Source organism: Suncus etruscus, chromosome 6 (genome assembly GCF_024139225.1).
Source record: "Suncus etruscus isolate mSunEtr1 chromosome 6, mSunEtr1.pri.cur, whole genome shotgun sequence".
Classification (NCBI taxonomy): Eukaryota; Metazoa; Chordata; class Mammalia; order Eulipotyphla; family Soricidae; genus Suncus; species Suncus etruscus.
In genome coordinates, this window is record NC_064853.1 from 23,915,074 (window position 1) to 23,943,030 (window position 27,957).

Sequence of the window (27,957 nt, forward strand, 5' to 3'; positions counted from 1 at the left end):
GTCTGCCTTGCAAGCGCTAGCCAAGGAAGGACCGTGGTTCGATCCCCCGGCGTCCCATATGGTCCCCCAAGCCAGGGGCAACTTCTGAGCACTTAGCCAGGAGTAACCCCTGAGCATCAAACGAGTGTGCCACCCCCCCCCAAAAAAAAAAAGAAATGTTGAACAGGCCAGAAACAGAACACAGAATTTAACAAAATCAGACCTAGATAACCCTGGTTGATCCTGAAGCCACATATATTCTCTCAAACCCCACAATGAATGGTTCCCAAAGACAGAGCCAGGAATCAACCCTCAGTACCTCTGGCTCAATACACAACCCACACACACACACACACACACACACACAAAGACAAAGAAATGTGTTGCTTAACATGTTAACACTGGTGCTGCAAATTGTGCTAATTAAACCACTTTCAAATATGAGCCACAGGTGGTACACACTGGCATCAATGTCAAACCAATATTTTGGGGCCGGGCGGTGGCGCTGGAGGTAAGGTGCCTGCCTTGCCTGCGCTAGCCTAGGACGGACCGCGGTTCGATCCCCCGGTGTCCCATATGGTCCCCTAAGAAGCCAGGAGCAACTTCTGAGCGCATAGCCAGGAGTAACCCCTGAGCGTCACAGGGTGTGGCCCAAAAACCAAAAAAAAAAAAAAAAAAAAAAAAAAAAAAAAAAAAAAAAGAAAACAATTTCGGGGCCAGAGTGATAGCACAGCATTTGGTCATGCACACAGCTGACCTGTGTTTGATTCTCGGCATCCCATGTGGTCCCCAAGCCTGCTAGGAGAGATTTCTGAGCGCAGAGCCGGAGTAACCCCAGAGCGCTGCCAGGTGTGGCCCAAAAACAAAAGAAAGAAAAGAAAGCAAAATTCAACTATCAAAAGAAAGTCAAGAAGTGGCCAGAGCAATAGCAAAGCAGTAAGGTTGCCTTGAATGTGGCCAACACAGGATAGACCCTGATTTGAATCCCAATATCCCATATGTTCCCCTGAGCCTGCCAGGAGTGACTTCTGAGCTCAGAGCCAGGAGTCACACCTGAGGGCTGTGGGTGTGACCCCCCCCCAAAAATAAAAATCAAAGAAAAAATACCAATAATAAATGTGACTATTGAAAAGGATGGGGAAGATGATCTATAAAATAGTAAGCTTACAAGCAAGTTTCAGAGACTCTATCCTTTTCCTCACACCCCATCTTCACTCTGCCCCTCAGTCCTGATCTCATCTGCTCCGTAGGCTGTGTGTAGATCGAGGCTCAGTCCCAGAAGCAGCCAGTCCTCTGAAACACCCCTGGAACTTTCTGTGACAGACGCCTCTGCATCCATGGCAGCTCCCTTGAGGAACTCTTGTTTTTTTATTTATTTATTTATTTATTTATTTATTTATTTATTTATTTATTCATTTTTTGGTTTTTGGGTCACACCGGCAGCACTCAGGAGTTCCTCCTGGCTCCACACTCAGAAATCACTCCTGGCAGGCTCAGGGGACCACATGGGAAGCTGGGATTAGAACCACCGACATGCAAAGCAAATGCCTTACCTTCATGCTGTCTCTCTGGCCCCTCTTGTCTTTTTTTTTTTTTTTTTTTTTTTGGTTTTTGGTTTTTGGGCCACACCCGACGGTGCTCAAGGGGTTACTCCTGGCTGTCTGCTCAGAAATAGCTCCTGGCAGGCACGGGGGACCATATGGGACACCGGGATTCGAACCAACCACCTTTGGTCCTGAATCGGCTGCCTCCAAGGCAAGCACCGCTGTGCTATCTCTCCGGGCCCCTTTTGTCTTTTTTTTAATGACTTCTTTCACTGAGCACCCTGGCTTGCAATGGTGCTGGAGATGCTGTTCACTATTGCCAGCTACCACACTAAGCCTCTGGTCTGTGTGTTGAGAGAGACCACTGTCCCATGTCCCTTTCCAAATCCTTCAGTCCCCTCATTTCGTAGCTCTTTTTTTGGGGGGGGGGTTGGTTTTGGGGTCACACCCAGCAGTGCTTAGGGGTTACTCCTGATTCTATGCACAGAAATCGCTCCTGGCAGGCTCGGGAAACACCCTACATCCATGCTCTCTCTCCGGCCCCTCATTTTCCAGTTTTTTTTTGTTTTTGTTTTTGTTTTTTTGGTTTTGGGGCCACACCCGGCAGTGCTCAGGGGTTTCTCCTGCCTATATGCTCAGAAATAGCTCCTGGCAGGCACGGGGGACCATATGGGACGCCGAGACCACCTTAGGTGCTGGGTCGGCTGCTTGCAAGGCAAACGCTGCTGTTCTATCTCTCCAGCCCTTCCAGTTCTATTGATCAAGTCTCAGGGTTTGTTCAGAAAGTCTCCACCGGAAGTTTAGATCACCAGACATTGGAGAGAAGGACGTTGTTGGATCATATTTTAAGGAGCAGGCTCCATCATCCAAAGATCCACCAACATGGAAGCTAGCCCAGATGTCCTCCTGATGAGCTCCCAGCTCACCCATGACCATCAGCTTCTTTTGTTGTGATTGGATCATATCTGACTGTGATCAGGGATCACTCTTAGAGGGGACCAGGCACCATATGTGGTGCTGGGGATCAAACCTGGGTTGGCTTCATACAAGGGCTAGTGCCCTCCCTACTGAACTATCACTCCATACTTGACAACTATAAACTTCCAACTCACTTTCCCAGCCAGCCCTGTTTAGCCCCCAGCCTAGCCTGAGAGGGAGGGGCTCTGAATCCACCATCTTCCCAGGTGGCTGGTCCCTGAATAAATGATTTGCCCTGAGCTAATTCTTGTCTCAGGATCAGTGACAAAAGGAAGACAAGGTCTAGCTGGTTAGTGCATATTTTTTATTTTAAAATAATGACAAGGGGGCAGAGAGATAGCACGGAGGTAGGGTGTTTGCCTTGCACGTAGAAGGATGGTGGTTCGAATCCCAACATTCCATTTAGTCCCCTGAGCCTGCCAGGAGCAATTTCTGAGCATGGAGCCAGGAGTAACCCCTGAGTGCTGCCAGGTGTGACCCCCCAAAATAAATAAATAAATAAATAAATAAATAAATAAATAAATAAATAAATAAATAAATAAATAAAAATAATGACAAGGAGTGGGTAGGGAATTTGCCTTGCACATGGCTGACCCAGGTTTGATCCCTGGCCTCCCATATGGTCCCCCATACACTGCTAAAAGAAATTCTGAAGTTCAAAGTCTGGAGTAACTCCTGAACACAACCCAAAAGCAAAACAAAAACAAAAAATAGGGCCAGAGAGATAGCTTGGAGGTAGGGTGTTTGCCTAACATCCAGAAGGGCAATGGTTTGAATCCCGGCATCCCATATGGTCCCCCATACCTGCCAGGGGTGATTTCTGAGCCCAGAGCCAGGAGTAACCCCTGAGCACCTGAGGAGTAACCCGGGTGTGACCCAAAAAACAATCAAACAAACAAAAAAATAGATTTGGCCAGAGGGATAATACATCAGGTAGGTCATTTGCCTTGCACACGATGAACCCAAGTTTTATTCCTGTCATCTCATATGGTCCCCCAAGCCTGCCAGAGTCAGAAGTAAGTCCTTGGTGCTGCTAGGTGTGACACCAAAAACAAAAAAAATATTTTTCTTATTTCCATATTTCTGAACTTTCCACCCTTTTTTGAGCTTTATAGTAGCAGAAGATGAAATCCTTTTTTCCCCTTAGTTCTTTCCGGAGCAGCTTCCAGTCCCCAGACACCTTGGCCTGGCCCAGAGACTCCTCCATCCATGGCCCTTGCCCTGCAGGCCACGCTGGATGCTTCGGGAGCAGGAGCAGGTCCATGGTGGGGTCTCCTGCCCAGCAGGCCATAGCTCTTGTGGTGAATGTTTATGAGCTGGAGTCAGGAACACATTATTTTTCTAACAAGGAATTCAGAATGCATTTCTCCACCCTCTGCTGGACTTCTGGGGGGTGGGGAAGGAGTGGGGTACAACCTCACAGGGGAACAGGGATCTCCCAGAATCCCCTGCCCACCAGCTTTATACAGCTGAAACAGCACTTTCTGAGATCCTGGGGTCTGGGGGACCTTTGTCTCTGACTGGTTCCACCCTCACTTGACCTCAGCATCCTTCTTGTCCCTTCCGTCACAGCTCTGAAGGTCCTCCTGAAATTTCCTCCTGAAATCCCTGGATACTGTGGAGATGGGGGACCTCTAGCTCTGCCCTTTCTCCCTTTATCTCACCCCACCTGGAGGCAGTGAAGACTTAACCAGATGCTGGAGCCTCAACTTTAGAAGGGGCACTGCTGGCCCTGGGGAGCCTTTGTCAAATCTGATCAACAGAGATTTGCCCAGTGTTGGGATGAAGTATGGCTGTCACTAAAAAGTGGTCAACTGAATAGTGGCCCACATCATGACACTTTTGTTATTAACCCTAGTAGCACTGTTATCCTGGGGGCATCCTCTGATGCCCTTTTCCTCTTTTGTTTTGTTTTGTTTTGTTTGGGGCCACACCTGGCTCTGCTTAGGGCCATGCTCAGGGCTGACTCCTGACTCTGTGTTTAGGGATCCCTTTGGGTGGGGTTCACAGAATCATATGTGATGCCAGGAATTAAACAAGGTCAGCTGCATGCAAAGCAAGTGCCTTAACCTTCCTGGGCCAGAAGAGATAGCACAGTGGTAGGACAGGGCGTTTGCCTTGCACGTGGCCAACCCAGGACAGAACCAGTTTGATTCCTGGCATCCCATATGGTCCCGTGAGCTTGCCAGTAGTGATTTCTGAGCACAGGGCCAGGTGTGCCCCCAAAACAAAAACAAAAACAAACAAAAATGAAAATGAACCTTCTTGGACCCTGAGCCCCTCCCCACCAATCTTCTGGGCTTATTCTCCACAGTTCTTCCCATCAGTGTCTTCCAAGAGTGGCTGATTCTCTGCCTCAGCCGTGTTTTTGGTCCAGAATCCAGATGACTGCATCCCATCGGTTCCTGAATGGCTCAGGGGATGACTCAGCCTCAGAGGAGGGGCAGCTGCAGAATGCAAGCATGCTGGCGACTGGGCAATTTCCATCTCAGATAGCTAATCTGGGAAATCCAGAGAGCTTTAATCTGTCCTGGGTAGATCTAATCTAAATCTGCTCTTCCTGACACCCTGGGCAGGGCAGCCAGACAAGCAAATTCAGCATCAGAGGCATCTTTATAAGGGAATGGCCCAGCCCCAGACAGGAGTTACTTGCTCCTCCAGTCTTGGTCTCAGGGCTCAGAGGCCACAGGCACTGCCAATCCCTTGGCACAGGGTTTGGGTGGGTAGGGTGCATCGAGCAGGGTGACAACCCATCCTCTGCTGCCTGTCCTTTTGCTCAAAGGTCGGGCAGAGTGGGGGCTGGATTTTTCACTTGATCAGATCCTGAAAGGGTGAAAGAGGAGAAATAGGGTGGAGAGAGAGGAGGGGCCACGGAGCGTCTCCTCTCTGGGACCTTTGAACCGGCTAGCGTAGGACTTCACGGGGGACCTGGTGCGACAAGGGTCCGGCCATCCCCCCTTCAGGAAGCCCTGAAGACTCTGGTACTAGGGAGCACAATTCGGGAGGCTCCCATGGCCTGCAAGAAAGAGTGTTGGAACAGTCGGACCAAGTGGGCCCTCATTGGCAGCAGCTGTGTGGTGCTGGTCCTCGTCATCGGATTGGTTCTGGGCTTCACTCTGCAGCCAGGTAGGGGTTCCTTTCCCACAGATCACCCACCTTTGACTTGGGCCCCAGCAGCCTCCTCCATCCACATGCCCACCAAGACTTCGCCTAGACCCAGCCTTCTGGAACTTTCTCCCCAGAAACTGCCCCAGACCTTTCCCTTCTTAGCTTCCAATGAGCTGCTTCAGCCCCACCTTCCTTTCTTCTGGGCAGTCTTGAGGGGAAAACACCAGCATCTTTTCCGTGGGAGCAAAGCTGGTGCTTAGGAGACCCCACAGCACTGGGGTTTTCACCTGCAAAGCATGTGCCCAGTCCTGGTCTATCAACTGGGCATCTTGAGCTCACCCACAGCTCTAAGAGCAGCCTCCCAACCCACTTGCGCACCTCCTGATAGCTGCCTGCACCCTCCCTTCATCCCTGATTCTTCCCTGCACCCAGCCCATACCTATTCTGACATCACAGACCTTGCCAAATCTCCGGCACCCCAGCAGCCATGTCCCGTCCCCCACTCGCGCCACCTGCTAGCTCTGCATCTCTACAATCCAGAGGTTCTTTCTCAACAACCCTGGCTCTGAGCACAGCCTATGCTGCTCTGACAGCCCCATCCTCACCCTCTCTCCCCATCTGCCTGGCTCCATTTGTTTTGCTGCATTTTCATTTTTGTGTGGGTACCACACTCTTTAGAGCTCAGGGGCTCCCTGTTCCCTTTGGGCCATCTCTCCTGTTCCGCTTCTTCCTCTCCTATGGGCTCTGTCCAGTGGCCCTCTGGCCCCCTTCCTCTGCTGTTCTAGCCAAAACTGCAGACACAGCTCTGAACAGCCTGGCCCCTCCTTCTCTAAATCCATTCATGCTCCAAATTCTCCTCCTCTGTGCACTTCCTGCTTGTCCCTGGCTAGATAAGGGCCTACAAGTGAAGTCTCCACTCACAAATTTCCCCTTGGTGAAACCCTGTGAGGGTCCCCCTAACTCTGCTGGAAGGCTTGCTGGTCATACCCTGGGATCCCAGGGAGGGGAAGGAGGAAGAAGGAGGAAACATGCTAACAGCCCCTCAGATGCCCACCCAAGGTGCCAGAAGAGCTGCCGCCCAGATGCTGACATGCTGGATTACCTGAGGGAGCTGGGCAACATCGACCGGCCGGATGGCCTAATGGTCACCTGGTACCACGCAGCCAACAGCCGACAGGAGATGGAGGAGGCTCTGAACAGTGAGTCCCAGGGCTGGAGTGGGTGGAAAGAAGGAAGTGGGGTCGAGGCCACTGAGGGATGAGGGGAGGGGCAGTGTCAGCAGAGGACACAGGCTTATCAGGTCCCCACTGGGAAAGAGGGTTCAGAGCAGGAAGTCACTGTCCACTGATGTCAAGTCCAAGTCCACGACCATCTCCCCTCCCCCATCTCCAGGATGCTGCAGTCCCTGCTATGGAAGGCTTTTACCCCTGAGAAAGCCAGAAGATGAGAGTTCAAGTGCCACAAAATTTTAGCTTTACTGTGTATAAAACAGTATGTGTGTGCATACATGTGTGTCTGTGTGTGATTGTATAGGTTTGTGTGCAGGCGCTGCTGGGGTTTGAACCCAGGGCCTCCTACATGTGGGTACTGATCTCTCTCCCATCCCAGTCAATCAGGTTGTTGCTCTGATTCTGCAGGAGTGATGGGGGCTTCTTGCACACGGCCCAGGGGCCTCTCCTGACACTAGTTCTATGGATTCAAAACAGCTCAATCTGTTTCTTCTTTGACAGAAGAAAAGGAGAGCTGGAGAGCCTAGATTAATGGTTTCTTGTATTTGAGGCCTAGATTTGATTTCTGGAACTGCTTGTTCCTCTGAGCACCACCAGGCGAGACCCCTTAGCTCAGAGCTGGGAGTAGCCCTCTGCACCCCAAAGTGTGGCCCTTCTACCCAGAAATAAATGCCAGAAGAAAAGCAGACTCCATAAAAGTTAGGTGAGCTGCCCTGAGTCCCAGTATCCCCACATGGCCAAGCCCACACAGGACCCAGTGCAAGCCCCATGCTCAGGTCCCTGCACCCTGGCCACCTGGTTCACCGGGGAAGAGAACTCCTCCAGTAGCGGGGGACACTATAGAGGATGTTCTCTATCCTAGGTTCAGAGACCCTAGACTAGAGCAACAACCAACAGGACAGAGGCACGGGCCTTGCTGTGAGCCGATCTCTAAGGTCACAGGCTGCTGGCCTCAGTCCATTTCTGATTTACGGCCTGAGGATGCACAATCCCAGGAATTTCTCAGTTGCAGCTGCTGCCCTGGGAGCACACTTCAGGAACCACAACTTAGCCACACCTTCAAGTGTCGGACATGGAAATGGGGTCTAAGAGGGTGTGAGCCTTGTCTGAGGTTGTATAGTAGGTCTGAAGCAAAACCAGGGTGAGATACCAGACCTCGGCTCTTATTACTTCCGGCCAATATGGGGGAAGGCCTATGTGTGCAAAAGGTTTGTAAGAAGGAAAGGAGAGGACAGCTAGAGAAATAGTACAGTGGATAAGGTGGTTGCCTTAGATGCAGCCAACCAGGTTCTATTCCCGGCATCCCATATGGTCCCCCAGCACTGCCAAGGGTGATTTCTGCATGTAGAACCAGGAGTAATCCCTGAGCATCACAGGGTATGGCCCTAAATCCTGGAGGAGAAAGGGTTAGCCAACACTGGGTAGGGCTGACTACTGGGGTTCCAGGATCTTATGAGGTGTGGTAAGGAGAAAGAAGAGCAAGGATTCTTGGAGAAAATCAGGGAGGTGGTTCTTATCTGGGAGATAAGGTCTCCGGGAAGGCCAGGGATCTCTCCCAGGCTCATTCCAGGTTGGCAACAAGCCAGAATTGGCCCCACCAAGAGGTTCCTTGCCTAAGAACAGGTGACCTGACTGGCTGCAGGTGACCGTGAAGATTTGTGAAGGGTCTAGAGGAGATTCCAGGCCCAGTTTTCTCCCTGAGGATCCTACTAGATGGTGACCTCACATTAAAGGGAATTGCACTGGAGACTCATCTTAGATGTGCTGGAGGACCAGACCCCATGTGGAGAGAGCCAGAGTGAAGGCCTGGGGCAGCCAAAGTCACTTCCAATCCCATCCGGGGACTGGCTAGAGAATAGCTCAGGGACCTCTATGGTCAGCAGTGTCGAGTTTTCTGCAAAACTGAGATTAGTGAGGGAGCAGCATGTTCATGGCCCAAAGCCAGGCATTTCCAGGGTGGAAGGTCATAATTAATCATGACACTGAGACATTGGCCAACTCCCTGAACTATCTATCTTACTCCAATAGGGCCTGACCTATAGCAACGGGAAACACAATGAACATTAAGTGCCAAGCTCATGAACTTATGATTTCTTGTAAATGAGGAAAAAGATGCACAGAGAGGTCAAGGAAACCCCCAAGGAAAACCCAAAGAAAGAAGGGAACTGACACTATAATGCGTTTGCCCTGGCCGCCATTGTGGAGATGGGCTCAGACGTAATTGGAAGCAGATGCTGACAGGTGAATGGCCTTGGAAGGTAGTGGGTGTGCCAGGCAGCCGTGTCTGGGGTGGAGCTGCAGCTTCGATAGGGCTTTGCAGGTGCCATCTGCCTAGGCAGTGAGAGCAGGAGGCACCCTGTCTCTAGCAGGATGGGCATGGAGTGGCACACTGCAAAGTACCTGTTTCAGTGCCAGAGGCAGCCTGGCACTTAGTCCTCCCTCTCCCTTCTAGAAGTTACATCTTGGTTTTAGAGAAATCTTCAAGATTCTCTGAGGTTTTTGTTTGGTTGGTTTTTTGTTTTTGTTTTGTTTTGTTTTTTTGGTCTTTGGAGTCATATCTCACAGTGCTCAGAAACCATCTTTTTTTTTGGGGGGTCACACCTGGCTGAGCTCAGGGATTACTCTTGGCTCTATGCTCAGAAATTGCTCCTGGCAGGCTTGGGGGACTATATGGGATGGCGGGATTCGAACCACGGTCCTTCTGCATCAAGGCAAACGCCCTACCTCCATGCTATCTCTCCAGATCCAGAGACCATCTTATACTGGGGATCAAACCCGAAACTCCTGCATGCAAATCATGTGCTTAGCCCCCTCAGTCCTCTTCCCCTGTTGTCTCTGACTTTACCTTTGTACCTTTGTGGACCTGAGTTAGCTACTGGATTCTGACTTTTTCTTTTTTTTTATTCTGACTTTTTCTATGATTGATTTATCCCATTATTCATCACTCAACAGCCTTTTAGGTCATAGTGGGCAGAGCTCAAGGTTACTCCCTACTCTGTGCTCAGGGTTGCTCCCATGGTGTATAAGGATGGGGCAGTGCCTGGATGGAACCAGAGTTGGCTATATTCAGAGTTGGCCTCAACCCCTGTTGCCCCTCAACATCCTGGGGCAGAGGAGTTGGGCCACAACTGACAGTGGTAGGGCTATTCATGGCTCTGTGTTCAGGAGTGAGTCCAGGATGTGCTTGGTGGGGCCATATTTGGTGGGGCAGGGACTTGAATTGGGGTCAACCAAATGCAAGGCAAGTAAGCACCTTAACCCCTGTACTATGTCCCCAGCATTTTAGAAGGCCTGGGCCCAGCTAAGTCCCAGATTCCAGCAGTTAGTCAAGTCTTAGACCCTGGCCTCTGGAGGCCAGGCACAGGAAGTCATGAGTCCTTGGGGCATGGGGTAGAGGGACCTACTGTGCAGAAAGTGAAGCCTATCACCCAATAATGGGGCTGGCATAGTCAGCAGTGCCTGGAGGAATTGGTATTTTAAGCCATCACTAACAGATGAGAAGGAGGTGTTCTCTGTAAGCTGTAGAGGCAAGAGTGTTGCTAAGGTAACAGCCTGTGTAAAGGCCCAGAGATTGCCTTTACATGGCCTTTCCAGCCTCACTGCTCAAAGTCTAGTCCCTGGGCCTGTGAAAAATATAGTTATGGGCCTTGCCCCAGAGCCACTTATCAGAACCTGCATTTGGACAGTTCCAGGGTGACTAGTAAAAACAAAACATTGACAGGAGAAAAGTTAGAGAGAGGGGTAGGAGAATGGAGACATGGGAAAGGAAAGGAGAGGAGAGGGAAGAAATTGGCCAGACCCTACCTGCTCAAGCAATTCTGCAAAAACAATTTTGCAAAGAATTGGGACCAGGGCTGGAAGAGACTGGTTTTGGTTTTACAAAAGGGACAAGATCAAGTCTGTGTTTAAGGCGCCCTCTGTTGGTGGTGTCGAGAAAGGGAACTAGGGGAGCAAGACTGAAAATGAGGGAGACCACCAGCCTTGACTCCACCACAAAGGGGCAGCAGCCCTAGAGAGGAATTTTCAGCTCCCCAGAGAATATAGGGGTCAGAGGGCAGCCAGACACGCAGGGCCAGATGGAATTAATTGCATGAACTGAACTAAAGAGGTTAGGGATGGGGCAAACAAATGCACTGGGGTGTAGGCATGAATCAGTACCATTTTTTCCAGATATAATTTAGTGATATGGTTTCTAAAGGCATTCTTATTTGGGTCGGGGGGCATGCCCAGCAGCACTCAGGGGTTAATCCCAACTCTGGGCTCAGAAATCATTCCTAGAAGCTCAGGGGACTATATGGGATGCCAAGAATCGAAACTGGGTCCATTCAGGCTCGGCCACACCCTACCACTGCTATCTCTCCAGCTCCCTAAAAGCATTTTTTGGGAGGGTTTTGGAGTCACACCCGCTTCGCTCAGGGATTACTTCTGGCTCTCCACTCAGAAATCCTCCTGGCAGAATCAGGGGGCCATATGGAATGCTGGGATTCGAACCACCATCCTTCTGCATGCAAAGCAAATGCCCTACCTCCATGCTATCTCTCTGGCCCCCCTAAAGGCATTTTTTAATCCCCTGCATTGCTTTGGCTCAAACTCCAGGACCAGAAATCAGAAATGATCATTGGGGCCGGGGAGATAGCACAGCAGTAGGGCATTTCCTTCCATGCCACCACCACAGGATAGACAGTGGTTTGAATCTCACATCCCATATGTCCCCCATGCCTGCAGGAGCGATTTCTGAGCGCAGAGCCAAGAGTGACCCCTGAGCGCCACCGGGTGTGACCCAACCCCACCCAAAAAAAAGATCCTAAAAAGTAAGGTCACCAAAAAAAAAAAAAAAAAAGCAGTGAGCAGTGACTCTCAGGGGTTACTCCTGGCTCTACACTCAGAAATTGCTCCTGGCTTGGGGGGCCATATGGGATGCTGGGGGATCAGACTGAGGTCTGTCCTGCATCAGCCACGTGCAAAGCAAACGCCCTACCTCACTTCTACTTAGTAATAGCAAAACTAAACAAGTAAATATCTCAGAAGTGAGAGAGTAACTGAGTTATGGGATCACTCCCAATCAAGGCTCTTGCAATCTTTTGAGGATGAAGGGGACTGTCCGCATTCGGTCTTTGCTCCAAGGTCATCCCTAATGACTCATGGGACACTTCCCAGTCGACTTTGGGCTCCCACATGCAAAGCCTTCAGCCAGCCCTTGAGCCATCTCTGATCCCTGGTCAAAGTTTTTGTTTTGTTTTCTTTTCTTTGGGGGTTACACCTGACAGTACTCAGGAGTTACATCAGGCTCTGAGCTCAGGGGTCATTCCTGGCCGTACTTAGGGGATCATATGGGATGCCGGAAACTGAAATCAGGTTGGTCATATGCAAGGCAAATACCCTATCCACTGTGCTATTTGCCCCAGCCCACCCTGGCATTTTATAAAAATAAGATGTAGGGACCAGAGTGATAGCACAGCGGTAGGGCATTTGCTTTGCACGTGGCTGACGCAGGACAGACCTCAGTCCGATCCCCCAGCATCCCATATGGCCCCCCGAGCCAAGAGCGATTTCTGAGTGCATAGCCAGGAGTAACCCCTGAGAGTCACTGCTCAAAACATTTTAACTAAAATGTACTACAAATGGCAGTACAAATGTGTCAGAGTGGTGAAAGAAAAAGTGATTTTGAGATAAACATACTAGTCTGTGAACTATGATGGGATGAAAGTGAATTGTTCTCTTGGTGTTTCTGGCTTTCCTGAATGTTCTACCATTTACCTATCCTATTTTGGTGATGAGCAAAGCTACCTTTAAAAACTGTTCTGGGGCCGGAGAGGTGGCACTAGAGGTGAGGTGTCTGCCTTGCAAGCACTAGCCAAGGAAGGACCTCGGTTCAATCCCCTGGCGTCCCATATGGTCCCCCCAAGCCAGGGGCAATTTCTGAGCACTTAGCCAGGAATAACCCCTGAGCATCAAACGGATGTGGCCCCCACAAAAAAAAAAAAACTGTGTTCTGGGGCCAGAGCAATAGCACAGCAGTAGAGCATTTGCCTTGCATGCAACCATCACAGGACAGATGGCTGTTTGAATCCCAGCATCCCATATGGTCCCCCAAGCCTGCCAGGGGCAATTTCTAAGCACAGAGCCAGGAGTAACCCCTGAGTGCCACTGGGTGTGACCCAAAAGAAAAACAAAGTAAAATAAAATAAAATAAAAATAAAAAGCTGTGTTCTAGGCATGAGAGATAGTAGTTCAGAAAGGACAATTGCCTTGCACACGGCTGGTCCAGGTTCAATCTCCAGTATCCTATATCTATATAGTCCTCCCTCATCACTTCCAGGAGTAATTCCTGAGTGTAGAGTCAGGAGTAACCTGAGTACTACCAAGAGTGGGCCCATACCCCCTCAAGAAAAAAAAAGGCTTGGTACTGAGCAATAGCACAGTGGATAGGGTTTTGCCAATGAACTACCTGAGTTCAATCCTTGGCATCCCATATGGTCCCCTGAGCTTACCAGAAGTGATTTCTGAATACAGAGCCAGAAGTAACCTGATCACTGCCCCCCCCAAAATGGCTGAGTTCTCATGGAATCCTTCCCCTGTCACAGGTGATGCCATGGTCCTGGAGGCAGATGTTAACATAGACAACAAGTCTGGGGTCCCCATCATGGCACACCCCCCAGCCACCCACAGCGACAACACTCTGCAGCAGTGGCTTGAGGCTGTGCTAACCACTTCACAGAAGGGTAAGGACCTTCCCTGAGACACGTGCAACGAGCCATTGCCCTCGCTGTGCCGGAACCCCGGTGAGCTCTGTGTGCACAATGAGATGGGAAAGTGCAAATACAGTTTAGTGATCTGTCCTGAATCCACCCAACTAGGATTAATTCACCTGCAGTTCTGGTCAAAATCCATGCAGCCCCCTCTCTGGCAGTAAGTAGCTTAACCCCAAACCTCCCCTGACCCAGCCCCAGTTACAGCATCTCTTCCAGACTTGCTGCCTCCTAGGAGCCCCTCTGATCTCCCCTCTACCCCAACACTGTATGCTCTGGTGTCTCCTTTGTCATAATGCCCCTGTTTTTTACCCTCCATGGCTCCCCATTGTTCTCAGCACAGATGTCATCTCCTTGGCCTGGCTTTCCCTGACTGTCCCTCTGACTTCCCTGCCAAGTCCTTTTTTTAGTCTCTCCCTTCAACTTCAGCTGCCTTCTCTCTCTCTCTCCTTTCCTCTCTCTCTCTCCTTTCCTCTCTCTCTCTCCTTTCCTCTCTCTCCTTTTCTCTCTCCTTTTCTCTCTCTCCTTCTCTCTCTCTCTCTCTCTCTCTCTCTCTCTCTCTCTCTCTCTCTCTCTCTCTCTCTCTCTCTACCTCCCTCACTCCCTCCCACGCTGGAGGGAGGTCCTGAGCTTACTCGGTCACCACCTGCCCAGTCACCGCATCCCTATCCTGGTTGGTCTGGTGCTAACCAAAGCCTCAGCCTTCCATGGGATCTGGGGCCTTCCTGTCTAAGCGACTCCTTCCTTTCCTGCTCCTTCCTCTCCATTCCATCTGGGTTTGGGTTTTTGGTTGGGTTTGCTTTGGGGGTCATATATGGTGGTGCTCAGAGGCTGCTCCAACTTTATTCAGGCTCATTTGGAGGGTCCACCTTGCAGTGCTAGGGATGGAACACAGTCCTCTTGCATGCAAAGCCTGGACTCAGCCCACAGAGCTCTCTCTGACCCATGGCTCTGACTCTGCAAATCCTCTTTAACCCCCCTGGAGTCTGGTTCCTGTCTGCCCCACTGCCCCACACCCATACACATGCCTTCCCTCTGCTCCCCACGCCTACCCCTTAGTGCACAGAGCTGGTTCCCTAAGCCCATTTCCTCCACACAGGCATCAAACTGGACTTTAAGAGCATCAAGGCTGTGGGTCCCTCCCTGGACCTCCTGCAGCAGCTGACAGCCGAGGGCCGGGTCCAGAGGCCTGTGTGGATCAATGCTGACATCCTGAAAGGCCCCAATGTGCCCATCTCCGTGGAGGTCAATGCCACCCAGTGAGTAAATGCCACCCTACCCTCCCTGGCAGAGTCCGGCCCACTCCCCACACAGGCTCTGGAAGTGTTCGACTCAGTGCTGCAGCCCCTGAGCCTTTGCACATGCTCGTCTCCTGCCTCAAAGCCTTTTCACCTTTTCTGATGAACCTCTGTCCAGCCAGTCCCTCTTCTGGAAACCTCCCTGACTGCACCTGCTGGGCATTTCCTATAGAGCCCCATGCTGCCTCCAAACACTGCCCTGATTTCAGTGGGTGTCATTATCCATTTTAGTCCCCCAACCACCACCGACTGGGACTCCTTCCTGGAAGGCTGACAGGCCCCGGGCCTCTCTATATCTTCAGTGATCAGGGCCGGGTGGCTCGTTGGAAAATTCTGAATTACTGGCTTCTGGGGCAGGAGCGATAGTACATTGGGTAGGTTGCTTGCCTTGGATGTAGCAGATCTGGGTTCAGTCCCTGCCATTCCATATGGTATCCCGAGCTGTCAGGAGTGAATCTTGAGCACAGAGTCAGGAAGCAACCCCTGAGCACCACCGGGTGTGGCTTAAAAGACAGAAATATATATATATATTGGCTCTTCCTCTCACCCCTCAAAAACCCACCTTTGCCCCTCACTGCACTCACATACACCACCAGAATTGTGCTTGGCTGTGTATCAAGGAACACTCAGAGCCCCCATAGCCTGGTCCCCATCCCCTGAACCCATGGTTCTCTATTCTGCAAGTGTCTAGCTATCTTTTTTTAACACCTGGTGATGCTCAGGAGTCTCTCTTGGCAAGTGCACCTGCTATTTTTTCCCCCACAGAAAGAGAAGAGCCTAATGTAATTGAGACTTACCTGGAAATTCTGGGTTAGGCATTATTCCTCCCCCCCCCCATGCCCTGCAAACAACACTGACAATAATTGAGGTCCAGTTTGTTTATTATGTGTCCCAGGCACTTAAGAGCTTGACCACTGAACTTTTACAAGAATGAGGTAGGTATAATTAATTAGTTTCATTTTCTTCGCACAGGAGCTAATTCATCTAAGTTCACGACCCGACTACCTAGCAGTTAAAACAGTGAGGACACCCACTTTGAAAATCGACCTTTGCAGATCCCAAGACCCACCCCCACCCTCCCACTCCCCCCACACACACACCTTTGCCATCATCTCTCTGGGCCACCCACCCACAGCCCCTCCTTTTCTCTCTGCAGCCTGATTCTTGAACTGAGTTATAGTACAAAGTGGCAGTTTGAAAATAGGGGTCTGGGACCAGAGCTATAGCACAGTGGGTAGGGTGTTTGCCTACCCCCGTTGACCCCAGCATCCCATATGGTTCCCTGAGCCTACCAGGAGCAATTTCTGAGTACAGAGCCAGGAGTAACCTCTGAATGCCACTGGGTGTGGACCCAAAAAAAGAAAAGAATATAGGGGGTCGCCTCAAAGATGCGCACAAGGGTGCTGCCAGTCTTGGCCACCCAGGGATCATCCAGAGGCCCTGCTGTGCCCTGCTTGAAGGAGTGCTGCCTTGAGAATCAGAGACCTTGAGCGAGCTGCCCCCAGTCACCAAGTTAGACCATGAATGTTGCATCTGTCTTTTCAGGTGGGCCATTGGTCCTCAGCTTCCTAGCACCGTACTAGGGGGCCCAGGATTATAGAGCAGTGAGAGCCCCGTCTCTCTATTCCCCACAGGTTCTTAGGCTTGGTTCAAGAGAAGTACCCCAATGTCACCCTGTCTCCGGGCTGGACCACCCTGTACATACCCTTCCTGGGCCAGACGTACAGCCGCACCATGGTGGAGAAGATGCAGGCACTGGTGGGCAAACTGCCACAGCGGGTCACCTTCCCCGTGCGGGCCTGCTTACTGCGCGCCTCCTGGCAGCACTTCAGCTGGCTGCTGGACCAGTCTGACAGGTGAGAAACCCCAGGCCCCCAGGCCTAGCCAGGGATGCCACTGTCCATCAGGGAACATTGCAGCTTCGGATGTCTGCGACAGTCTTAGGCATCATCCACCCAATACTTGCCCACCCGCACACCCTCTGCCAGGCCCCTGTTTTCTGAAGACGGGCAGCTCTCCTCTTCCTGGGGCAGCCCTTCCCTTGGGCCACAACGCTCTACCCATGAAAAAGGAGAAACGGGGCCAGAAAGGTGATGAAAGCAGTAGGGCATTTGCCTTGCACGTGCTGACCTAAGACTCTACAGCGTCCCATATGGTCCCCCAAGCCAGGAGCGATTTCTGAGCGCAAGGCCAGGAGTAACCCCTGAGCATCACTGGGTTTGGCCCAAACCCTCCCAAAAGAGAGACACAGCTGGATCCCCACAAAGCTTCTCCTCTTGGGAGTGAGCTGTGCTCCTACCCCCCTCGCCTCATCATCCCAAAATAGCCCAGTCCCACCTTCCAAAGGAGCCAGCCCAGGTGCCCTCACCATGTCTGCCCTCTCTGCCATCCTCCTCAACCTGTCCCCTCAGTCCCTGTCCTTCTGCAGAGCACCCACCCTTTTGGTCATTGCTCCTGAAGCCCCTGAGGCTGCTTCTTCTCCCTGCCTGCCACCGGGAAAAGGGTGGTGTGCAGAGAAGGGGAAGTAGCTGCCCGGGCCACTTGGCCAGGCTTCCCTCTAGACCTAGCAGATGCTGACGCCACTCTCTGGATTCCAGGTACAGCCTGACACTGTGGCAGGGTAAAACAGACCCGGTGAAGCTGGATGATCTCCTGTACTTCCGCGACAACTCTGCCCCCCACCAAATCTACTACGACCTCTTTGAGCCCATCCTGTCTCAGTTCAAGCAACAAGCACGTAGGGAGCATTGGGGGCAGAGGGGAGGCGGGTGGCCACAGGGGCAGATCCGGGTGGGAGCAGGCAGTGCTTCCAGCCACTCCAGACAGTGTGGAGTGGAGGATCATTTTAGGCACCTACTATGGGCCAGACCCCACATCTAAGCGGCATTTCTCCACCCTTGGGACTGCATTTTATACACGGGAAGGCGAGGTTTAGAACAGCTAGATACTTTATACACAGAACCTTCAGCTCAGAGGCAAACCCAGCAGACTCACCCCGACACTAGACCTTCAGAGAAGTTCATCTGCAGGGCTACCCCAACATTTCAGAAAGCAGCCCTTCCGCTATACCCCTTAATCAATGGTCCTGGTGCTGGCTCTTACCCTACCCAGGTCTCTCATTCCTTGACCCTGCTGCAAGCCAGCAGGTTCCATCTCCAGTGGTCCCCCACATTCTGCTTTAGGGACCAGGGCCACCGTCTGGTTCTAACTAACCCCTCTAGAGTGAGCAAGGCACTTGCTGACATTCATAAAAGGGGAGCCAGGGTTCTGGGCAGCTCCTTGGAAGGTGCAGAAACAGGGGGGTGTATGCATGGGAGAGTGCCAGCCACTTCACCTTGGCACTTGCCCCCACAGTGAATTCCACACGGAAACGGATGTATTACACAGGGGGCAGCCTGGTCCCTCTGCTCCAGACCCCCGGGGGTGATGGCCTGGAGGTGCAGTGGCTGATTCCTGACATCCAGGACAATGCCAGGACCATCCAGCTCCCAGGTAAGGTCCTTTCACCCCAGCCTCATCTTCCACCTCTGTCCTCTGCTTGGGGAAAGGACCCTCACCTGTGACTACAGCAACAAAGCTGGCTCATGAGGGGTGGCAGTGGGTAGTGGTGTCAAGAGCATGCGGCACCTGGCCTTAAGACGATGTCTTGGTATCCTCAGCCAAAAGGGAGGTGCAGGGCAGCAGGGCAGCCACAGGTAAGAGCTGAGAGCCTAGTGCCCAATTTTCACTTCCATGAGCCCATCAGCAATCTGTTACCCTCACCCCCAGGGTCCCATCCCACCTGCCACCTCTTAAAGGAGATTTTGCCCCCAGCAGGATCCTGGACTCAGCTACTGTTTCTTGCAGATGGGGAAGGCATGGTCCTGCTGAACATAAGCCTGCAGATGCCCGCCTCTGAATACCCTGTTCCCGTGGTGCGCGGCCTGAGTGGCCCTGTCCTGCCGCTGGAGACCTGCCTACAGCAGCTTAGCTCCCGCCCAGGGCCTTGGGGCATCCATGTGCACATTGCAGAGCCTGGGGCACTGCAGCCGGCCCTGGCTGTGCTGGCACGCCTATCCACCCTGGGCCAGCTGTCTCGGCCGGTCTGGGTGGGCACCACCGTGTCCTATGGCAATTTTACCACCCCCGGCCACATAGATGGCACAGAGCTGCTCACAGCCATAGCGAAAATCTTCCCTGATGTCACGGTGGCTCCAAGCTGGCCGGAGGAGGTGCTGGACGCTGGCTACCAAGAGCAGCTGATATCAGACATGCTGGAGTTGTGCCGGGGCCTCCGGCAGCCTATATCCTTCCAGCTGCAGGCCGGGCCACTGAGCTGGAGCAGGGCTGTCCCAGTGGCCAGGCTGCTGGCAGCCTCCCCCCGGGCCACTGTGACAGTGGATCTGGGCCCCGAGCAAGGAGACGATGCAAAAGTGTGGGCAGCGCTGCAGGCAGCAAGGAATGTGGACAGGACTCGGGTTTACTTCAAGCTGCCCCAGGCTCTCCGCAAGGACCTGTTGACGAAGCTGCGGGGACACTGACCCCTGCCTGGGTCTCCGCTTTTGTGGGGAAGGTGGGGTGGAATAAAGGCTGCGCCTACATTCACAAGTCATCTGAGTGTCATGGGGAGCGAGATGGAGTCTCCTGGGTGGGGGCGTGCTAGAGGGTCTGGAGGCTGGGGGCCAAGTCGTTGCGATTGTTTAGGAGGAACTGCTCGCAAGCCTTGAAGGTGGAGAAGAACTCTGAAGAGAGGCCGGACACGTTGGTGGTCAGGTAGTTGACTAATCCCGTGGTGGCCTGGTTGTAGTAAGACACCTGCAGGCAGAGGAATCCACTCAGGAGGGCAGTAGGGGGGGGGTCGACCCGCTTACCTGCTAGGTGGGAGCCCACTGGGTTCGTTGCCAGCTGTACCATTAACCTCCTATCCCCTACATACCCACAACCCCTAGTGCAGAATGTGCACTAGGATTTTCCCACATCCCTGCATGCTGGACTGCCAGCCTGAACATCTGCAGGAGCAGACAGGATGGCTCCAGGGCCCAGACTAAAATCCTGCCTACGTGAATGCATGTGTAGTCCGATGGCACAGAAATAAGCTGACATCACTCCCTGCTGATGGTTGTTCCACTGTCAGAGCAAGCAAACTTCTCTTGTTCATTTTAGTTTGGGGCCACACCCAGTGGAGCTCAGGGTTTACTTTTAACTTTGGTTTTTGGTTTCTGAGCCTCACCTGGTGGTGCTCAGGGATGCCTTCTGGCTCTATGCTCAGGATTTACTCCTGAGGGGCTCTAAAGACTATTTGGAGTGCCAGGGATGGAACCTGGGTCAACAGCGCCATATTTGATGTACTATCTCTCCAGTCCAATAAATGTGCAAAGTTCCCACTTTGTTAAGATTGTTGTTGAGTCTCTGAGGTAGCTCTGAACCAAAGAGGGAGTGTTGGGGCCTCACGGCAGGCTCCCTACAACTTCTCCCACATTTCCCCTGAGCACAGACCTGCTCTCTGAGCTCTAGGCCAAGAAACTAGAGTCTTTCTGAGTGAGGAGGAGATATGGGTAACTAAGGACACAAGATTTGGGCTTCCTTTTCTGGTGCGGGGGATCAAAATCAGAGCCTCACACATGCCAGGTGGGTACTTTGCCACAGTCACACCCAGGCATGGGACGTCCTGGGCTCAGCCAGCCTTCTGCCCTCCAAGACCCCACAGGGCCCAGTGCTCACCTCACTCCGCAGAGAAAACTTACTGTTTTGTTGTGTGCTGTGTGTGGCTTTGGGGGACAGTGAGGGAGTGGGTGAGTGGCTCACCTTGGTCATCTGGTCCCCCTCACGCCAGAAGCAGAAACCCGAGCAAAGGGTTTCTCCTCGACTGTAGTCCGGTGTCTCAGGCTGTGTGGGCAGCATGACAGACCTCAAGGCGATGACGTAGGCATCCCTAAGGCAGGCAGAGCAGAAAAAGGTCAGGGCCTCTTCTGTCCAGGCCTCCCCATGCAGTGGAACTGGCCAAGGCCCACAGCCCCCTGCCAGCCTGGGGTTCCCCGAGGATGGGGGCATGGAGATGGCCATGGGAAAGAGGGTGTGTCCACTCCTGAGCCAGGCAGCCTACCAGGACAGAGCCCCCAGCTTGCACAGAAGGCCCTCTGCAACATTCCCATTCATGGCCCCTTTTGCCTGAAATGCAGCCCAGGAGAGTGTTGCCCTGAATTGCTCGAGTTCATGGGTGACCAGTTTGACTCAATCTCTGGTATCTGTGCATAAAGAAACCTTGCACTATTGCTGAACTGTCCAAGCTCCACCCCTATGCTGTTACATCCAGTTGAAGAAACGAGGCTTCAGAGTGCATGGGGGAGAGGTGGTATGTCCTTCTGCCCCCCTTACACATGAAAGGAGCACCTCAGGGTCCCCCCAAAAAGGCCAAGTGGTACTTTAGGGCCTCCTATGGCCAGTGGAAGATGGCTCTGACTGGCTGATGCCCTTCCCAAGGGAAGAAGTGGCCCCGGCGGCACTTACCCGCAGTCACAAGGCTTCCTTCGAGAGGCCAGGATCACAAAGTCCTGGGGTTTGGCATCACTGCTCAGGGCAGGGCTGACCACGTGGTAGATGGAGTCGTCCTCGTCAACTTGCTGGATAAGCTCCACACTCCTGTGTGGGGGACAGTGTCACCCTGGGCCCCCATCAGCAAGCCAATGGGGTGCTCCCCAGCTCAGCCTCCCAGAAGGTGCATAGCAGTTAGCCCCACCTCCTTCCGCTGCTCAGAAAGGTCCCTGGATGGACACACGTGCAAAAACAGATGGGACATAGTGACAGACACTGGCAGGCATGCACGCATGCAGACATGTGGACAAACACATGCCACAGACCATGAGTGGCCCATACACACATGCACAGGGGTAGGCAGACATGCAGTGACACACACAGCCATGCACTGGCACACATGTATTTCTTACATGCATGCATACTGGTAAACATGTATAACAAGTATGAACATGCACAGACAACACATAGGTCATACACATCTGTCCATATATGTGTGTACAGACACAGGCAGACATGACCATGTGTACCTGACCAAAACATGTGCACAGGCAAATGAGAATGCATGTGCTGAGACATATATGTCATGCATCTATGTCCTGGATAGTCATGGGGAAGACATCAACACATACAGATCATGTGTATGCGTCCATGCATTTGATCACAGGCTCAGGATTAGACATACATGTGCAGGCATGAGTAGTCATGCCCTGATACACAGCCTCTGTGTGTCAGTAAACATGGCAAAGACATGGGAAGACGCCTGACACAGACTTATGAAAGTCGAGTTGTGCTGAGTGCCTGCTGTGTGCCAGGCATCATTCCACAGGCTTCCCTGCACCATCCCATCCACTTCAATAGTGGCCCATGTGAAAGACACTCTGTCTCCCAAGCTAATAGATAGGCTATGGAGGCCCAGCCAGCTCACAAAGCTGAGAGGGAAGCGAGGGTGGGAGGTGTTTAGGTTCCCCTCAGGCTGGGCTCCCCACCCATGTGCACCAGATGTACAATCTGGGCTTACATGGCGCACATATACATGCAACAATAACAGCATGTGTATGATCTACTTAGGCCAGTCATCAGGAGCAGGTAGAAGGGTGGGGATCAGGTAGGGGATCTGCTTCCATCCAAGATAGGGTAGAAGCCTATCTGCTTCCACCTAGGGCTGGAGTGATAGCACAGCAGGTAGGGCATTTGCCTTGTATGGTCTGACACAGTTCAATTCCCAGCATTCCATATGGTCTCCTAAGTATGCCAAGAGTAATCTCTAAGTGCAGAGCCGGGAGTAACCCCCTAAGCACCGCCAGGTGTGGGCCCTACTCCCCAAATAAAGAGAAAAGATCCTGAGATTCCCGTCAAGGTCAAGATATGATTCATCCTTCAAGTTTGATACCAGCCCACTTCCATTAAGAAGATGCCATCTGGGCCCGGAGAGATAGCACAGCGGTGTTTGCCTTGCAAGCAGCCGATCCAAGACCAAAGGTGGTTGGTTCGAATCCCGGTGTCCCATATGGTCCCCCGTGCCTGCCAGGAGCTATTTCTGAGCAGACAGCCAGGAGTAACCCCTGAGCACCGCCAGGTGTGGCCCAAAAATCAAAAAAAAAAAAAAAAGAAGATGTCATCTGGGGCCTGAGAGATAGCATGGAGGTTGGGCATTTGTCTTGCATGCAGAAAGACAGTAGTTCAAATCTCAGCATCCCATATGGTCCCCCGAGCCTGCCAGGAGTGATTTCTGAGCTTAGAGCCAGGATTAACCCCTGAGCCCTGCTGGGTGTGACCCAAAAACCAAAAAATAAATTAAAAAAAGGATGCCATCCTTATACTTGTCATACCCCCCCAACCCTCCAAGGAATCACTTCTCTGGCCTCTAGAATGGTACATGGGGTCACCCAGCTACAGATTTCTCAGAAGCAGCACAGCCCCGCTTTGAACAGAAGCTCTGAGCAGAAAGTCTGTGCACTATGTCAACAGCTAGTCTGTCCATAAAGACCTAGGTTGGGGAGGGAGAAGCACTTGTTTGCACTCTGTTCCCTGAATTTCTGAGTCACAGGCCGTAAAGGGCAGCTGGGACAGAAACTCCTCAAAGCCATGGAGAAAGGGCCAAAGAGCCCCCTACTGAGTATCGGTTAAATAGAAAAGGATTTAGAAAAATCAGGTTCCACTTTAAAAGTCTTGTGAAATCTTGTCTGTTTTCCCCAGAACAGTTTCATCTTCCACAACTAACTCAACACACTATACCTATGTGGGAACAGGACTTTGAGGGGAACCAACAGATTCACAGGGTTGACCCTTATGTAGAGTCCCCAGACACGTGCATTCACAGGAACCAAAGCACACAGCTATGCAGGCCACTCAGACCAGTAAATTCAGCGAGTGGCTGTTCAACAGAATAAGGGAAGTTAGGGGAGCTTGGTTTGGGGGCAGGTCACACCCTCAGCTTTCAACTCCCAGCACAATGAAAAAAAAATCACTCACTTGGCCTGAACACAAATCTAATACTTAATAAATTTGGGGGCCACACCTATCTGTGCTCAGAGTTTACTCCTGGCTCAAGGATCACTCCTGGTAGGGTTTGGGGACTATATGGGATGGTGCAGAAATAGAACCAGGAAGTAAGGAGCATGCAAGGAAAGCACTTTTTTTGTGGGGGGAGAAGTTTGAGGTCACACTCTCAATGCTCGGGTTACCCCTGACTCTGCCCTCAGGGATCACTCTGGTGGTATTCAGCAAATCATATAGGATGCCAAGGATCAAACCTAGGTTGGATGTGTAAAAGGCAGATGCCCACCTGCTGTACTATTGCGCCAGCCTCAACGCAAGCACTTTGATCTATGTTCCCTCTCTGATTCCTCAAGTGCCCATTTTAAGAGGAAGTTTGGGGCCAGTGAGATAGCACAGAGAGGTAGGGCGTTTGCCTTGCACGTAGCCAACACAGGACGGACAGTGGTTCGAATCCAGGCATCCCATATGGTCCACCAAGCCAGCCAGAAACAATTTCTTTTTTTTTTTTTTTTTTTTTTTTTTTTTTTTTTTTTTTTTTTTTTTTGGTTTTTTGGGCCACACCCGGTGACGCTCAGGGGTTACTCCTGGCTATGCGCTCAGAAGTCGCTCCTGGCTTGGGGGACCATATGGGACGCCGGGGGATCGAACCGCGGTCCGTCTCCTAGGCTAGCGCAGGTAAGGCAGGCACCTTACCTCGAGCGCCACCGCCCGGCCCCAGAAACAATTTCTGAGTGCAGAGCCAGGAATAAACCCTGAGTGTCAGCATGTGTGACCCAAAACCAAAAATAAAAAAAAAAATTTAAAAAAGATGAAGTTCAACTGGGCTCGGAGAGATAGCACAGTGGCGTTTGCCTGGTAAGCAGCCGATCCAGGACCAAAGGTGGTTGGTTCGAATTCCGGTGTCCCATATGGTCCCCCGTGCCTGCCAGGAGCTATTTCTGAGCAGACAGCCAGGAGTAACCCCTGAGCAACGCCGGGTGTGGCCCAAAAACAAAAACAAAAACAAAAAAAAAGATGAAGTTCAACTGAAGTCAAAGGGCACATGGCTAATGTGACCCAGTTGGTGTCTCCTCCCCTTGAAACTCTCACCGGTAGTGCTTGTCCCACTCAGGCCTCCGACGCAGGTCCGAGAGCAGTAGGAAGACCTGGGCGGCATCCACCTGCACCACCATCTCCATGTGGAAGGAAAGGAACTTGTCATCCTCGAGAGTGTACAAGCGCACCTGCAAGGCACAGAGACCCCCTTACTCCTGTGTCCCACACACACTATGCCAGAGACCGGGGCTGGATGCTTGCTCAAGACCACTTCTCATTTGCTGTGTGACTCCAAACAGCAGCTCCACCTCACTGAGCCCTATTCATATGCCCCAGAAAATGAACCGAGAAGATTCAGCACAAGAGGATGGAAAGGTGTCTTATTGGCTGACAAGTGCAAGGATACAAGTTCAAACCCCCTTGTCACCCTCCATTAGTAGTCCTGAGGGAGACAGGGGACGAGCAGGAGGCTCAGGGCCAGTGTGAGACCAGAAACTTCCCTCTGCGGGGCCCTAGTGCTCCTCGTCAACTCCCTAAAGTCAGGAGGGAGGAGAGAGAGGCAAGCTTACATCTCCCCTGACCCTTGTGGTCCTCAAGCCTCCAGCCCTGCAGGGATGAAGATGTGGGGAGGGAAATGTTGATGTCACTGCTCCAGGCTCCAGGGTTAAACACTTTTCTCTATCCAGCCTGTTCCATGATGTCCTCCAGGTCACCAGAAAACCTTTGGGCCCGAGTAATCTGAGAGTTTGGGATGTAGCTTGTCAGCCTCTCTGGTGGCTCTGAGATGGGAAACTGAGGGGCAGGACAGCTACCTGGTTGATCTCCGCAGACAGAACCCAGTTATCCTTGGCTGCAAGTGTCTTCAGGGCTGAGACATTGTTGTAGCTCAGGTACACCTGCACAGACATGTGGGAGAAGCTCAGCTGGGTGCTGGGGGCACAGGCACAGATTCAGACATGGGCACATCTGTGGGACCCTGATATGGATTCCCATCAGGGACACATGGAACCCTCTGAGCACTGAGTGCAGCTGTGGTTCAGCCTCAGCACCTGAACTTCGACCAATTCCCAACCCTCCATGACTGTGGATGGGAAGGACACTCCCCCACTAGTACCTTACCTGGTTGCTAGGATCCCAGGGGACTGAAAGTGGCATCTCCGTCTGCTTACAGGACACGATGTACTTCCTGGGGGAACAGGGAACAATCACAGCTGGAGGCCCATGTCTGTGGATGGGCCTCCCTGGGGAGTAAAGATGCTCCTGTGAACAGGCCACCATGTGGGCACTTGGACATCAGTGGTAAATGTCAGACTCCAAGGAAGGTGTGGCCAGGAGTGGGTGTGGGTTGGCACAAGCCCCTGGAGCACAGAGCACAGGCCCCAGGAATCAGGCCTCCAGAATGGGCACAGGCCTATCTCAGGGTTTGGGAGCCCTCCCCTGCTCAGCTCTCTCAACCTTCATGGCTAAGTCCTGCACCCTGAGTCCTGCAGTCCAAGGCCTGAACCCCAACTCCTGCAGCCCTGCCTGGTCCCACCCAGCCCACTTACCTGTCCAGGCGGATCTTCCTCCGAGCACTGGCCTCCCGGTAGCGCCGCTCCCCATCCTGGGCCGGAAGCAGGCATAAACAGTGGTGTCAGGGATACCAGCTTGTCCCCCTAATGCCCCAGTACTCTCTGAACCCCAAAGCCTCCCCTATAAGGAAAGCTCAGATCTCAAAGGGTCACCAGAGTTCACGAAACCCACATGGGAAAGTTAGAGGCCCAACTCAGCACTCCCACTTCATGCTGAGTTGTGGAGGAAGCCTCATGCTCCAAGACCAGAACACTGGAGAGACGAGGGACTAGAAGCAAATGCAGTGGCAGGTAAGAATCTACACACGGTTAAGGGATTAAAACAGGTTCAGGAATTCCCACATGCAAGCCTCTGCTCCTACCAGGGGTCTCAAACTCGTGGCCAGCGAGCCTTTTGCAGCCCTCCATACAACATTTTGTGGCCCTGCCCTAGAGGAATCTTTTTTGTTTTGTTTTGTTTTAGTTGTTTGGGTCACACCCCCCAATGTTCAAGGCTTACTACTGACTTTGCACTCAAGGATCACCCCGACTTTGCCTCCTGCGGCTCCCAGGTAAATTGAGTTTGAGACCTCTATAAATAGCTCAGTAGAGGGAAACCAGGAACGCAAGAGAGCATTTTCCTGAGATCCGAGGTCTTCATTAGGAAGCACCAGACCACACCCTGGGGTGGAGAATAGGGAGGAACCTGGTTAATCCAACACTGAGTAACTCTGGGATCATTACCTGCTCTGAGGCTCCCATTTCCTCCTTTATAAGAGGGCCCCCACTAAAAGGCACTTACAATGCCAGGAAGACCCTCATTTGTTTTGGTTTGGTTTTGGGGCCACACCTGGAGGTGCTCAGGGCTTACACCTGACTCTGTGCTCAGGGATCACGCCTAGTGAGAGTGATCAGGGGACTATGTGGGGTGTTGGAGATCAAATCCAGGTCAGCTGTGTGCAAGGCAAGTTGCACATTGCTCCACCTAAGAGCCCTCTCTTACTGGGCACAGGCTGCTTCCCAGAAATTCCTTGAAATACAATGAGGCTCTTTTCAATCACTGTTGAGTTTTTATTTTTTGAGCTGAACCTGGTGGCACTCAGGGTTACTCCTGGCTCTGCACTCAGAAATAGCTCCTGGCAGGCTCAGGAGGCCATATGGAATACCAGGAATTAAACCCGGGTTGGCCACATGCAAGGCAAAGGCCCTATATGCTGTGCTATTGCTCCAGCTCCCCAGTTCCTGTGATTCTATCTAGAGGTCAACCCAGTTGCTTGGGGGGCACAGGGGCACTCTTAGCTGGTGCAGTTTGGAGCCAGGATGAACCTGGGGCCTTATCTATATAAAGCATATGCTCTAGTGGAGCCACATCCCTGGCCCTTTTTTGGGGGGTGGGAAACTGTCAGAGTACTGCTCAGGGGACACCAGTAGTGCTTGGGGGACAATATGGTCCAGAGACTAAATTGGGGACTTTG

At 52.1% G+C, this 27,957-nt stretch overlaps 2 protein-coding genes across 2 annotated transcripts in view; one reads left to right on the plus strand and one right to left on the minus strand.

Moving 5' to 3' along the window:
- Nucleotides 1–5,512: 5,512 nt before the first annotated feature.
- Nucleotides 5,513–19,405, plus strand: FAM151A (family with sequence similarity 151 member A). Its single transcript, XM_049775472.1, has 8 exons — nt 5,513–5,627; nt 6,500–6,808; nt 13,423–13,560; nt 14,687–14,846; nt 16,520–16,741; nt 17,483–17,622; nt 18,240–18,377; nt 18,732–19,405. Exons 1-8 carry the CDS (start codon nt 5,513–5,515, stop codon nt 19,403–19,405), a joined length of 1,896 nt encoding a protein of 631 aa, XP_049631429.1.
- ACOT11 (acyl-CoA thioesterase 11) overlaps nt 19,071–27,957 on the minus strand; it is a 43,230-nt gene continuing 34,343 nt past the window's right edge. Inside the window, exons 10-16 of the mRNA XM_049775175.1 lie at nt 26,480–26,535; nt 26,052–26,118; nt 25,745–25,828; nt 24,987–25,120; nt 21,372–21,503; nt 20,670–20,796; nt 19,071–19,679 (exon numbers count right to left, since the gene is read on the minus strand). Of these exons, the coding sequence (XP_049631132.1) occupies nt 19,524–19,679; nt 20,670–20,796; nt 21,372–21,503; nt 24,987–25,120; nt 25,745–25,828; nt 26,052–26,118; nt 26,480–26,535 (756 nt within the window). The 3' untranslated portion in view covers nt 19,071–19,523. The remainder of the gene's footprint in view (nt 19,680–20,669; nt 20,797–21,371; nt 21,504–24,986; nt 25,121–25,744; nt 25,829–26,051; nt 26,119–26,479; nt 26,536–27,957) is intronic.